This window comes from Muntiacus reevesi, chromosome 1 (assembly GCF_963930625.1).
Source record: "Muntiacus reevesi chromosome 1, mMunRee1.1, whole genome shotgun sequence".
Lineage (NCBI taxonomy): Eukaryota > Metazoa > Chordata > Mammalia > Artiodactyla > Cervidae > Muntiacus > Muntiacus reevesi.
The window spans coordinates 134,792,903-134,807,677 of record NC_089249.1 but is presented as its reverse complement, the minus strand read 5'-3'; the positions used below and the strand labels follow the sequence as shown (position 1 = coordinate 134,807,677).

The following is a 14,775-nucleotide window of genomic DNA, read 5'->3' as shown; positions in this document are numbered from 1 at the left end:
AGGAACAGTGACAGGTGAAAAAAGTATTGTTAGTTCCACAGTTGCTTTTGTATTAGACTTTCTTACTTAATACAGTATTAATTCTTTAACTTATAAAGCACATTACTTTATCTCCTAATGCAAGTGCAAAAAATATAGTTGTAAATAGTAAGGGACAACACTGTCATAAAATCTGGAGATTGTTCTCATCCAGACTGATTCTAAATTATTTCCTTAATCAAAGTGAAAGCCCAAAGAGTGTCTATCAAATAGTTCTTAAATGAGAGGTAAAAAAATTTGTCACAGATTAAAGCAATAGAAACAGTAGCAGATTAAAACTACCTATTTCATCAATTCTTAACATTTGTTCCTTAAAACAAACAAATAGTTGACTTCAGTATATGGAGATAACAATAATATTTATACTGTCTTCAATTCAGAAGAAATTTAAGACCAAAAAGAAAATGTGAAATTGATCCATTGTAATGAAAATGTCTGTAATTGAATAGGTAGTTTGAAGACCTAAACAACATGATAACTGGCAGATGATTAGGGATTGCTGCCAAATAGAGACTATCAAAATGATAAGATTCCATTTCGTGTCATTTGATTTTTATCTAATTACTTCACTACCTATCAGTTCAGTTCAGTCGCTCAGTCGCGTCCACCTCTTTGCAACCCCATGGACCATAGCATGCCAGGCCACCCTGTCCATCACCAACTCCCAGAGTTTACCCAAACTTATGTCCATTGAGTCGATGACACTATCCAACCATCTCATCCTCTGTCATCCCATTCTCCTCTTGCCTTCAATCTTTTCCAGCATCAGGGTCTTTTCAAATGAGTCAGCTCTTCACATCAGGTAGCCGAAGTATTCGAGTTTCAGCTTCAACGTCAGTCCTTCCAATAAACACCCAGGACTGATCTCCTTTAGGATGGACTGGTTGGATCTCCTTGCAGTCCAAGGGACTCGCAAGAGTCTTCTCCAACACCACAGTTCAAAAACATCAATTCTTCAGCGCTCAGCTTTCTTTATGGTCCAAGTCTCACATCCATACGTGACCACTGGAAAAACCATAACCTTGACTAAATGGACCTTTGTTGGCAAAGTAATGTCTCTGCTTTTTAATATGCTGTCAAGGTTGGTCATAACTTTTCTTCCAAGAAGTAAGCGTCTTTTAATTTCATGGCTGCAGTCACCATCTGCAGTGATTTTGGAGCCCCCAAAAATAAAGTTTGCCACTGTTTGCACTGTTGCCCCATCTATTTGCCATGAAGTGACGGGACCAAATGCCATGATCTTAGTTTTCTGAATGTTGAGCTTTAATCCAACTTTTTCTGTCTCCTCTTTCACTTTCATCAAGAGGCTCTTTAGTTCTTCTTCATTTTCTGACGTAAGGGTGGTGTCATCTGCATATCTGAGGTTATTGATATTTCTCCCAGCAGTCTTGATTCCAACTTGTGCTTCATCCAGCCCAGTGTTTCTCATGAAGTACTCTGCATACAAGTTAAATAAGCAGGGTGACAATATACAGCCTTGATATACTCCTTTTCCTATTTGGAACCAGTCTATTGTTCCATGTCCAGTTCTAACTGTTGCTTCCTGTACTACATACAGGTTTCTCAGGAGGCAGGTCAGGTGATCTGGTATTCCCATCTCTTTCAGAATTTTCCACAGTTTATTGTGATTCACATAGTCAAAGGCTTTGGCATAGTCAATAAAGCAGAAGTAGATGTTTTCCTGAAACTCTCCTGCTTTTTTGATGATCCAGCAGATGTTGGCAATTTGATCTCTGGTTCCTCTGCCTTTTTCTAAAACCAACTTGAACATCTGTAAGTCATGGTTCACGTATTGTTGAAGCCTGGCTTGGAGAATTTTGAGCATTACTTTGCTAGCATGTAAGATGAGTGCAATTGTGCAGTAGTTTGAGCATTCTTTGGGACTGCCTTTCTTAGGAATTGGAATGAAAACTGACTTTTCCAGTCCTATGGCCACTGCTGAGTTTTCCAAATTTGCTGGCATATTGAGTGCAGCACTTTCACAGCATCATCTTTGAGGATTTGAAAGAGCTCAACTGAAATTTCATCACCTCCACTAGCTTTGTTCATAGTGATATTTCCTAAGGCCCACTTGACTTTGCATTCCAGGATGTCTGGCTCTAGGTGAGTGATCGTACCATCATGATTATCTGGGTCGTGAAGATCTTTTTTGTACAGTTCTTTTGTGTATTCTTGCCACCTCTTCTTAATATCTTCAGCTTCTGTTAGGTCCATTCTATTAGGTTCACCAGCTATATGTTCCTAGAAATCTCAAGGGTGAAATAAATGATTATCAAACTTTTGCTGTTATTGCTAACATTTTCCTGTTTATTTATTTATTTCAGGCATGTAAAAGTCAACATCATCATAGAACAAATTGTAGGTGGAAAGTGTTGACTCATCTCTAATTTCATCACTTTTACTATTATGGATCCCCTTTTCTTTCATTGTGGTTAATAATTTCTAATTACACAGCTGTGTTTTGTAAGTTGACCTTTAATCATAGAAGAATATGCTTATAAACTTTCAATAAGCCACAAATGACTGCCTCCCTGCATCAGTCAGCTGCCATCCTAAGGCTTATGAACTGAAAGGAAAGGCCCTATTGCCTCACCTTTTCATCTGTCATTTGAAATACTGGAGTGTACCACCAGTATTCGACTCTACAAATCTAAGATCAGCAAATTTTAATCCTCCACATAATACTGCATTGTGTCAGCAGAATGCACTCTTACCATGTCCTGAGAGCAAAAGAAACAACCTCCTGCCACCTCTCTTTCAACCTTCAGGGCTCCCTTCCATGACTTTGTACAAGGTTGTCCTCTAACGCCCAAATGGGAGAACATAGGTTTTTGACATCAAAATTAGCCCTGGCTGTACACAAATGAAATAAGAAGATAGTTTGGTTATCCTAATCATGAAGTAGTATCTACAGTATATATTAGGCATGGTACTAAGGTGCTTGACATAAATACACTCAACTTCACAATAACCTTATTCTGCTTCCTTTGATATGATCACATGATTTTTCTTCTGTAGCCATTAATATGATGCATTGGTTGATTTTCAAATATTGAGCAAGCTTTTTATTATTCAAATAAACCCCACTTAATCATGATGTTTAATTCTTTCTATGTATTGCTAAATTCTATTTTGCCACTGTTTTGTTATGCATTTTTTGCATCTGTATTCTAAAGGATATTGGTCTATAGTTTTCTTTTTCTTTCTTCCTTTTTTTTTCTTTCTGCTTTTTGTTTGTTTGTACTGTCCTTTTGTGGTTTTGTTCATAAAATGGGAAGCTTTTCCTCCTCTTCTATTATCTGGAAAATAATGTATAGAATTACTGTTAGCTCATTTAAATATTTGATAGAATAAATAAGATTCATCACATAACATTATCCAGCATAGTGATCTGGGTCTAGAGATATTTTTCCTGGGAATTTTAACATTACTGATGCTAACCTTGATTGTTTCAGGGCTATTCAAATTATCTAATCCTTATTGTGTGAGTTATGTCAGTTAGTGTTTTTTAAGAAAGTGGGATGACCCTGAGGGGTGGGATGGGGAGGGAGGGGGAAGGGAGGTTCAGAATGGGGACACATGTACACCTATGGCTGATGCATGTGAACGTATGGCAAAAAACACCACAATATTGTAAAGTAATTAGCTTCCAATTAAAATTTTTTTAAAAGTGGTGGCCCATTTCATATTAGTTGTCAAATTTTTTATAGTTATTTGTAGTGTTACCATATTATTCTCATGATATCCCCTTCATTCCTGATTTTGGTAATTTGTCTTTTTTTGCTTTTTCAGTCTTGCTAGATGTATGTCAATTTTATTGATCTTTTAAAAAACGGCTATTTATTTTATTTTGTAGTTAATTTTAAGTTCCATTAATTTCTACACTTTTAATATTTTCTCCTGCTTGCTTCAGTTAATTTGACTCCTGTTTTTCTAAGCTATTGAGGTAGTATCTCAATTATTGACTTAAGGTGTTTTCTTTTTTAGTATATGCACTTTAGCTTTGTTTCACGAATTTTCATTTACATTCAGTTCAATATTTTATTTCCCCTGAGACTTCTTCTTTGATTCATGAGTTATTTAGAACTACATTTTTAACTCCCAAATGTTTAAATATTTTCTTTTTATCTTTCTATCATTCATTCTTAGTTTGATTTATTGTGATTGGAGAACATATTTTGTGTAATTTCAGCTCTTTTAAATTTGTTGCAATTTGTTTTCCAAATCAGGATATAGTCTATCTCAGTGAATATACTGTGGGAACTTGAAAAGAATGTGTATCATGCTCCTATCAGGTAGAATGTTCTCTAAGTGATGATTAGATCTGGTTGGTTGATGTATTGTTGAATTTTTCTTTTTCGTCATAATTTTCAGTCTAGGTTTTCTATAAGTTGTTGAGAGAAGCATGTTGAAATCTCCAACTGTAACAGTCAGTTAAGATCAGTCACTCAGTTGAGTCCAGCTCTTTGTGACCCCATGGACCACAGCACACCAGGCCTCCCTGTCCATCACCAACTCCTGGAGTGTACCCAAACTCATATCCATTGAGTCGGTGATGCCATCCCACCATCTCATCCTCTGTTATCCCCTTCTCCTCCTGCCCTCAATCTTTCTCAGCATCAGGGTCTTTTCAAATGAGTCAGCTCTTCTCATCAGGTGGCCAAAGTATTGGAGTTTCAGCTTCAACATCAGCCCTCCCAGTGAATACTCAAGACTGATTTCCTTTAGGATGGACTGGTTGGATCTCCTTGCAGTCCAAGGAACTCTCAAGAGTCTTCTCCAACACCGCAGTTCAAAAGCATCAATTCTTCGGCGCTCAGCTTTCTTTATGGTCCAACTCTCACATCCATACGTGACTACTGGAAAAACCATAGCTTTGACTAGACAGACCTTTGTTGACAAAGTAGTGTCTCTGTTTTCCAATATGCTGTCTAGGTTGGTCATAACTTTTCTTCCAAGAAGTAAGCATCTTTTAATTTCATGGCTGCGGTCACCATCTGCAGTGATTTTGGAGCCCAAAAAAATGAAGTTTGCCACTGTTTGCACTGTTTCTCCATCTATTTCCCATGAAGTGATGGGACCGGATGCCATGATCTTTGTTTTCTGAATGTTGAGCTTTAATCCAACTTTTTCTCTCTCCTCTTTCACTTTCAAAAGGCCCTTTAGTTCTTCTTCACTTTCTGCCTTAAGTGTGGTGTCATCTGCATATCTGAGGTTATTGATATTTCTCCCAGCAATAATGAATGTCTATTTTCTTAGTTCATCAGTTTTGTTTTACACCTTTGCACCTGTTTTCTTGTTGTGTATACATTTAGGATTGCTATGTTTTCATGGTCAGTTGACTCTTCTTTTGTCACATAAAATTCCTCTCTATTCCTAGTGTATTTTCTTTGTTCTGAAATATGCCTTATCTGGTATTAATGCAGCCACATCTCATTTCCATTAATTCATATTTGCATGACATTTACTTTCAACCCTTTTAGTATCTACCTGCCTATGTCATTATATTTGAAGTTATTTTTTATAGTCTGCATATAATTGAGTAATGTTTTTTAATCTACCCTTCCAAGATCTTTTAATTTGCATATTTAATATCTTTGCATTTAATTTGACACATTAAGGTTTGAGTTTTTTGTTTTCTTTTTGTTCTCTTTTAGTGCTTCTCTGTTTTCTTTTTCCTGCTTCTTCTGAGTTATTTGAACATCTTTTAGAATTTAATTTTGATTTATCTACAGTACTATTAGTATATCTTTTTGTGTAGTTTTTTTAGTGATTGTTCTTGGTATTGCATTATGTAAACATAACTTACAAGAGTCCATTAGCATCATCACTTAGCAGCTCAAGTGAAGTAGGTAAGAAACCTTGCCTTCTTTTATGTCCCTTCACCGTCCTCTTCTTACAATTGTCTTCAGTATTTCCTCTACATATATTTAGAATTGCCTCAGATAGTACCATAATTTTAGTTCATCATCAAACACAATTTTGAAAATTCAAGAAGAGAAAGCTAGCTTATTTTATTTACCCATATATTTGCTTGTCATGTTCTTTTTCCTTTCCTAATGTTCCAGGTTTCTTCTTTCATTTTTTTGTTCAGAAAATTCCTTTAACCATTATTTTAGGATAAATCTAGTGGTGACAAATTCTCCTCATTTTCCTCATCTGAGAATATTTCAGTTTTTCTTTGATGGCTGAAGAATATTTTTCAGGAGTATAAGATGTTGAGTTGACAGTTTTTTTTCTTCAGCACTTGAAAAATATTGTGGCACTTTCTTTTGTCCTCCATGGTCTTTGATGAGATATTCAGTGTAATTCAAATTGTTTTTCCTCTATAGGTAAGAATGTCATGTTTCTCAAGCTGCTTTTGAGATGTTTTTCTTTCTCTTTAGTTTTCAGAATTTTAATTATCATGTGACTGTGCATTGATTTCTTTCTGTTTACCCTGCATGGGATTTCTGCTTCTTAAATCTATAGGACTTTTCTTTGCCAAATTTCAGAATTTTTCTGCCAGTATTTCTTTTCATTTTTCAGCCTGACTTCTTTCTCATCTGTTTTGACAATATTACTGTTGGAACCTTTGAACAGAGTCTCTGGGACTCTGTTCATTTTATTTCTCAGTGTGTTTTCTCTTTGTTTTTTTGTTTTTGTTTTCTCTTTGTTACAGACTGGATAATTTCTACCATCCTTTCAGTTTTGTTTTGTTTTGTTTCCTCTTTGTTCTCTACATTCTGATGTTAAGCCCATACACAGAGCTTTTCAGTTATTATATTTTCTAACTGTAAAATTTCCTTGTGTTTCTTCTTTCCATCTTCTGTTTCTTTACTAAGACATTATATTCCTTTGGTAGGTTTCTATTCTTTTATTTGTTTCAAGCCTGTATGTAATTGATCACTGAAGCATTTTTTTTTTGTTGTCTTAAAAATCTTTGTCAACTAGTTCTAATTTCTGTCATCTCAGTGTTAGTATCTATAGTGTTTTGTTTTCTTTATTGCTTGAGATCTTCCTTGTTCTTGGTATGGTTAAAACCTAGACATTTTCGTACTATGTTACAAAACTCTGAATTATATTTAAATCATCTGTTGCAACTGGTCTTCTCTGACACCACTCCAGTTGCCTCATTTTGGCCAAGTTGGGGTACAAGTCCAATTTTTTCATTTAGAATCAAGTGACACTTGAGGCAAAGTCTCCTCATTTTTGTTAGGGGATTGAAGTTTCAGCTCCCAGAAGGTTTCCATTGATACCTAAGTGGGAGTAGCCTCATTGTACTTAAGTGATGGAGAAAATCCTGGCTGTCTACTAAGACCTCTCTAACCACCCTAATGTGAAGGTAGAGGAGTGCCTCATTACTGCTGGGTTGGGGTGTGAGTCCATGCTCCTTGTGAGGTCTCCACTGATACCATTGGGTGGCAAGTGGCTTACTACTGGCCAATGGGGATGCATTCTCTGACACCTCACTTAGGCTTCTCTGACACCACCCCAGCAGAAGTGTTGAGCCTTATTAAATCCTTATAAGGGTAGACGTCTCCTCTTCACATTTGGTCTTTGCTGGCATTGTCATGGTGGGACCACCGTCCTTTCCGTGGTGTTTGGCTATAGTAGAGCAATTGTTATCTAGAAGTTTTCTGTCTTGCTAGGATACCCTTTTGTCCTTGTCCTTTGGCTAGAGAGAATAGACTTTTCTTGGGGCTTTCCTCATCTATACTGGTTGGCATTCTGGGGATGTCCACTTTTTCAACTTCTAGTCTGGGATATATGACACAAAAATAAAACCTGAGAAATTTACCACCATGTTGTTACTTGGTCCTTAGCCTCTTCAGTCTACATTCCAGAGTTTTCCTATATGTGTTTATTTATACTTGTCAGTGTTTTTCATTGTTCTTAATGGAGAGAATAGGGGAAAGTATGTCTACTCCATCTACTTGAAGCAGAAATACTACTGTCCTGATTTCTAACACTTAACCCTACATGTTAAAAAAAAAAAAAAAGGTACTGCAGAGTATATGGTGTAGATAGTAACTGATAGAACTGCTTTGTTGTTGTTTACAAAATTATTGAAACTGACTCATTTAAATGAGTACTGCTGTTTCCTTGAAATCAGTTACTTAATTATTCCTTGTAGATGTTTCTGTGTTGTTGACATTGCTCCCAAATATTTTTATAACTCTTTTGAACTTAATTTTAGAAAATGAATTGTATCCATTTGAGTATTCTCAGTGGCATAAATTGTCATCCTTTGAGGCTATGTTTAATTTTTGGAAGTGATTACAAGTGGTCCAAGAGCCAAGATGAGTAGTAAAACAGATAGCCAAATTGAGTGATACACTTGTCAGTCTTTTCTAAGAAAATAGTGTGAACCACAACTTGCAGTGAAAAAAGTCATCTGTTTTATATCATACAAACCCCCCAAACCCTTCAAATTTCCACAGAATAATGAGCTATGGGATAAATTGCACATGAATACTGCCATTTGGTATCAAATCACATTTTTTTCCTGTGGCTTTGACATAAATATTTCCTTGGGATATTTGGAGTTTTTCTCTGTAAACCTTGACACTATGTTTTTGGGTCAACTTGAAAACATCATATTCCATACTATTCTCCTCAAACACGTGTTATTCTGTTCAACCTCCCCTTGAAAGTTCAAAACAAATGTCAAATCTTCTCTATTTCTTTTTATCATTCAAAATGTGCAACTCAACCTTTATAGAAAACTTCATGTTCAAATTCTCCTTCAGTATGAGTCAATGTTCTCATAGCTAACCCTCTACTTGAACAAATTCAGTCTCTTGACATTTTCTACATTTTCATCAGTCCTTTATACTTCTTCATGAGCATCCTTATTACTTTTCTCAAGCCTCTGTGCCAGTCAAAAAAACTTCCTCTTTATAGTCCCTCCACACCATAATTGTTCCATTAGATGTCTTGTGTCATTTATGTTTGGTTAACTTCACATAAAATTTAGTGTTAATTCTTTGCTTTCTATGGCTGTCCATCCCCATTTATTGCACCCTGTAGCCCCAATAGAGGGTGAAAGAACTGCTGCCGATGGGAACAAAATCATTTTACAGAATGTTCCTTCCATGCCCACTTTATGTTTTGCCAAGCCATCTGAGAACATGAGCATTATTATTTTACAATCATGAAAAGATTGCTAAATACACAGAGCATCCTCCTATTTGCTTAAGTATAAAGTTCTAAGTCACATACATAGGATCTAAAATTAGATAATAGACCTAATGCAAAAAGTAGTAATGGCTCTTTAGCAAATTAAAGGACTGCTAAAGAAATTTTATATACCCTTCCTCAACAACCTGATACTTTTGTTGCTTTTTGTGGTTCCTTTTCATTTCATAGTTCAACTATTGGAGAAAAAGGTTGTTCCACTATAATTTTGCATTTAACAACATGAACTCTGATTGTCAGAGAGCCTTGGTTCAAATCCTGGTCCAGCCAGTTTCCCGGTTGTGCAAATTACTTGGGACAGTTACTTAACCTCTCCAAGTCGTAGTTTCCTCCTCAGTAAAATTAAATAATAACAGCTAATAATAATTAATCCCTTAATACTTATTGTAAGGGTTAAAGGAGATAATATGTATAAAGTAAGTTTTAGCACATTGTCTGGCACCTAGTGTTTGGATGATAGTCATTGTTTATTAAATATAAGTTACAGTGCCAGCTATTAAAGATGTTAAGTATGATATGGTGCTAGCCCTTAAAGGATTCACATCAAAGCATAATTAAAGCTCAAACTTTCCAATCAGAAGGAAAAAAAATAATTTTAAAGGTTATAATATAATATGTTTTAAAACTATAGCATACAGTTTTTTACCCTTGAATAGACCATTATCAGAATATTCTAATCAATGAAATTTTGACTAAGCAATCATTATTGATTATCTCTTGTGAATTATGCTCTTGGAACTCAAGCTATGTTCTGAACCACTCTAAATTTTGGAGGGTATAAAAATTCTTTGCTTGTCTGTCACTTTCAATTAAACAGCCAGTCTTCCTCTTTTACACTGGCTCAAGCACTAACTGAAGACCCATGAATACTACATCAATGGAGACAAGAAGCGGATATAAAGTCAATTGTCAGTCAAAAATCCAGCCAGTCAGTCTTAGTCAGCCTATACCCCCTGCTCCTCTAAGTCCAGGAAACCAGTTTCCCTAAGTAACTCAGCAGGCCAGTGAGTTCATTCAGAGTACAGTAGCTCAAAATGTGATACTGGGCTTATCATGACTTTCCTCTCCTACCTAACAAGAGAACATGAAATTCCATGGAGGCACGAGAGAATGGAATTTGCAAAAAGGAAATACTTGACCAAAAGTGTGTTCAGTCTTCTAGAATGGCTGAGAAAGTTGTGACATCTTTCATTTAGATTTCTGGGAAGGAAATAGATATATTAGAGAAATACACATTTGCCTATTATGAGTTTATCTTAGTTGTGCTTATGATGTCATAGCTTTTGTGATCCCTGGTTACATTAGACAATATTGGTGTGATATTTGTTTTGATATCATGCTGTCTTTGATATTATGCCTGAAACTTCTTTTTGCATCTTTCCTTCCAATTTCTCATGACTGAAATATCTTTACTGTTTTTGAATTGTAAAAAAAAAAAAAAATGTACATGGTAAGACAATCAGTTGGATATCTAAAATGTAATCAAATGATTTTTTACTTTGCCTTACATATTGCCATATAGTAATTTTTAATATTTTCTTAGCTGAAATACCTGTTGTTTGAAATCAAACAACATGCCTTCCCTCTCCAAATGATTTTCCAGTGATCACTGTCATCTCCTTATATCCCTTATGTTGCTCTTCTTTAAGAACTTTAAAGTAATGAAGTCATCTTTTCCTTGAATACTTGTTAAATAAACTTTCCTTTGTCCTCCAATCGGACTTTTTCATAGTAATCAGGAAAATTCAAAAACTTTCATAACTAATGAATTCTTAGGTGAAATTTACTTTTAAATTCCAAATTGCCTGCCCTTAAAACATCAGTAAGAAAGACAATGAATTCAGAAAGTAATCCCTCAGATCCTTTCATAATGATGGTGTACTACCAAGCACAGCATTAAAATATAATTTCAAAAGTATTAAGGATGAGCATTCATTTCCCAAGTTAGACCTCCACATTAAACCATACTTAATTTTAGAAGTCATGTTCTAGGGGACTTCCCTGATGGTCCAGTGGTTAGGACTCTGCCCTTCCATGCAGGGGAGCATGGGTTCGATCCCTGGTTGGGGAACTAAGATCCCCACAGGATGCCTGCTACAGCCAAATCAATCAATCAATAAATAAAAGGCATGTTGTTTATGTTATTTAATAAAAGGCATGTTCTATCAACTCACAAACAGAATTGCCTCCTTGGAAGAAAAGATGTCAGGTAGAATGACTCAAGAAACCCATGCTAGAATGAAGGTGAGAAAATGGAGTGAACAAAGAACTGGATTAGATATTGCTATGTAAAGATTGGAGACCAAACTCTCCCATGCCCTTTCTCCTCTAGGAACTACCCTTGTTAAAGTTGCTCAGTCGTGTCCAACTCTTTGCGACCTCAAGGCCTGTACAGTCCATGGAATTCTCTAGGCCAGAATACTGGAGTGGGTAGCCATTCCCATCTCCAGGGGATCTTCCCAACCCAGGGATCGAACCAGGATTCCCACATTTTTCAGGCAGATTCTTTACCAGCTAAGCCACCAGGGAAACCCAAGAGTAATGGAGTGGGTAACCTATCCCTTCTCCAGTGGATCTTTCTGACCCAGGAATCAAACTGGGGTCTCCTGAATTGCAAATGGATTCTTTACCAGCTGAGCTACCGGGGAAGCAACCACACATGGATTGATAAATAATCACTGTTGCTTTAAATGGGAGTACTGATGAATCTCTGAAAGCTGATGTCAAGATCTGCATGCAGAGCTCGTTTTAAAGACCTTTGCATAACTGGGCTTCCCTCGTGGTTCAGCTGGTAAAGAATCCGCCTGCAGTGTGGGAGACCTTGGTTCAGTCCCTGGGTTGGGACGATCCCCTGGAGAAGGGAATGTCTACCCACTCTGGTATTCTGGCCTGGAGAATTCCATGGACTGGACCACGGGGTCACAAAAAATCAACAGGACTGAGCGACTTTCACTTCACTTGCATAACTAGTGCCTCTACAGGCTAGACACAAGAATTTCACATGATTAATTTTAATGGAATTTAAAGATTCCCAGAAAAGTATTCTTGGTTTAATAATAGAGAAAACTAATAAATATCAATTATGCTCATGAAAACAAGCTTCCTATACATATGTGTGGCATAAAGAAAAATATGGAATCCAATTCTTTTGATTCAGAATTAGGAATTAGTTTCTATCATTTCTCCCAATGTTTCACATATTACATTTCTTTCTCTGCCATTATTCAAAATGAAATGCCAGATGGTTCACCTCTTTATTTTTTAAGTTGTGACTTTTTCTTCTTGAAATTTTTCAGACTGAACGTTGTTCCCTTAAAAAGGGGGTTAAAATCACCTTTGATAAGCCATCAGATGACTATGAATGTATTTAATGTGACCTTGCTCTGATAGTAACATTTTCACAGACCACAGTAGGCAGACCCTTACTGTTTTCTCATTATCCTTTCCAGCCATGGCTGAAAGCCCAAATGATGCCACTTCACTTACTCTGTGCTTCCCCACCCCCCTGCTTTAATCACATCCTTTCAACACCACAAATCTTCTGACAGATTATCTTCTCCACAGGCAGGCAGCCACATCCAGACCTTGATGGGCTCCCAAAGCCTTCAGCATCGTAGTCGGGAGCAGCAGCCGTATGAGGGAAACATAAACAAAGTGACCATCCAGCAATTTCAGTCACCATTGCCCATTCAGATCCCCTCTTCACAGGCCACTCGGGGACCTCAGCCTGGACGGTGCTTAATTCAAACTAAAGGGCAAAGGAGTATGGATGGATATCCAGAGCAGGTGAGAGGAGTTCTTATGATTGATGGATTTTTAGGAAATGTTTGGATAAGTCCCAGCAGTCTGTGATTTGCCTTCCCTCATTCCCTCATTAATGTAGCCTGAGACACGCTAATGCGTCACCATGTTGAACGGATTGAAGCCCTCTTTGTAGTGATTTTACTGTCATTTTCAGTGGTTAAGATCTACAACATATAGAAATTGATGGTTAAAATGCCCATTTCACATAGAGAAAAATTGATGAATTGGGATAGTTTTTCTGGTTTATCCTGCACCTTCTTCTACCTACTCTCAACTCTGATTTAACTTTTCAGCACAGCTTTTGAATGTTACAAAGTGCTTCAATGAATTAGGTGTATTCACCAAGGCCTTTGGTGAAATTAACAGTGTAGAAAGTAAACTGTATATTCTCTTCTATTTGTGGGAACTTTTTTTTTAAGTTTATCTTCTAATTGTTGAATAGCACAGAGATAAATCTTTGCTATGATCAAAATGATAAAGCAGTTAGGAGGGAAACATTCCTGAAATGCTCCAAAAGCTATTGATAAATACCATGTAGTTAAAAAAAAAAATTGCTGCTCTTATCTACCTAAAATTAGGATTTGGTTTTCCATTGTAAAATCTTATTTTCTTCCTTAAGGCTAGAACATTGAATAGGCTCTCATCTTTTGAGTCATATTAAGCTTAGAAAGTAAGACATCAAGATCTTAATGCCCTCAGAAAATTAATTTCCCTTATTTCATTCTGTAGATAATAAGGCAAAGCTCCTACTGACTTCACTAACCCCTTAATATGGTTTGTAAAGGTTTCACTTTATTATTGCTTACTCAAAGCTTCACAAATCACCCTTCTCGTTTTCTAAACATATCAAATAAGATTATCTTCATTCTCCAGCTTTTTCCTTTATGCTATTAAGAATCATTTATTATTTGGATCCCAGCTGCTCTAGAAATCTCCTGTGTTTTCTAATACCCTTTTTGAACCTGAGATTATATATTAGTCATTCTCAGAATCATAGGTTTTTTATGATAATTTTCTTCATATCTTGCCTTGATCTAGGCCAAGTGTTAGATTTAAGGTAAAATAAAGCAGACAGATGTCTTTAATCAGGTAATGAGTTGAGGTTTTTTTAATTCTCTAGAGATTTTTAAAATTTAATAAATTTTAAATTATGCTTTACCACCGGCATCTTAGGTTAAAAGTTGTTCATATCCTCTTCACTACAAATATTGTAACTTCAATCTAATTCTCTGATTTAATTATTTCTGTTGTTAGCAGTCATAATTAATAAAATAAGTTATTACACAAGTTCTTTCTCCCAGAATCAGCACATTTAAATCCACTGATATCAATGCCCTCTGTTTCACTTACTTTTAGTGATAGGGTTAGTATTGTTATTTGTTGTTTAGTTGCTAAGTCCTGTCTGACTCTTTTGCAACCCCATGGACCACCAGGTTCCTCTGTCTGTGGGATTTTTCAGGCAAGAATACTGGAGTGGATTGCCATATCCTTCTCCAAGGGTTAGTATTAGCATGCAGTTATTCTGAACACTCTAAATTTAAAGACCTTTTAGCATTATTACTCCAAAAATACATAAATTGTATAGCTTGACTTAATGAGAGGATTACTAAGTTTTAATTCACATACTTATTAAATTTAAAACATCACAGAGAATGCACTTATAGTCATTGCAAGTGTTTTGCAGCTCTAAAAACATGAGGTGTCTTTCAAACTGGGAGGTGAAAACTTAAACAGTCAATGTTTACATTAAGG

General features: G+C 36.1%; 1 protein-coding gene across 2 annotated transcripts in view; it reads left to right on the top strand.

Annotated features, from left to right (window-relative positions):
• The window catches only part of LRRC7 (leucine rich repeat containing 7), a 455,066-nt gene that overhangs the window by 390,136 nt on the left and 50,155 nt on the right, over positions 1-14,775 (top strand). For both annotated transcript variants that reach the window (XM_065928451.1, XM_065928441.1), the window contains one exon: positions 12,784-13,005. In XM_065928451.1, the coding sequence (XP_065784523.1) occupies positions 12,784-13,005 (222 nt within the window). The remainder of the gene's footprint in view (positions 1-12,783; positions 13,006-14,775) is intronic.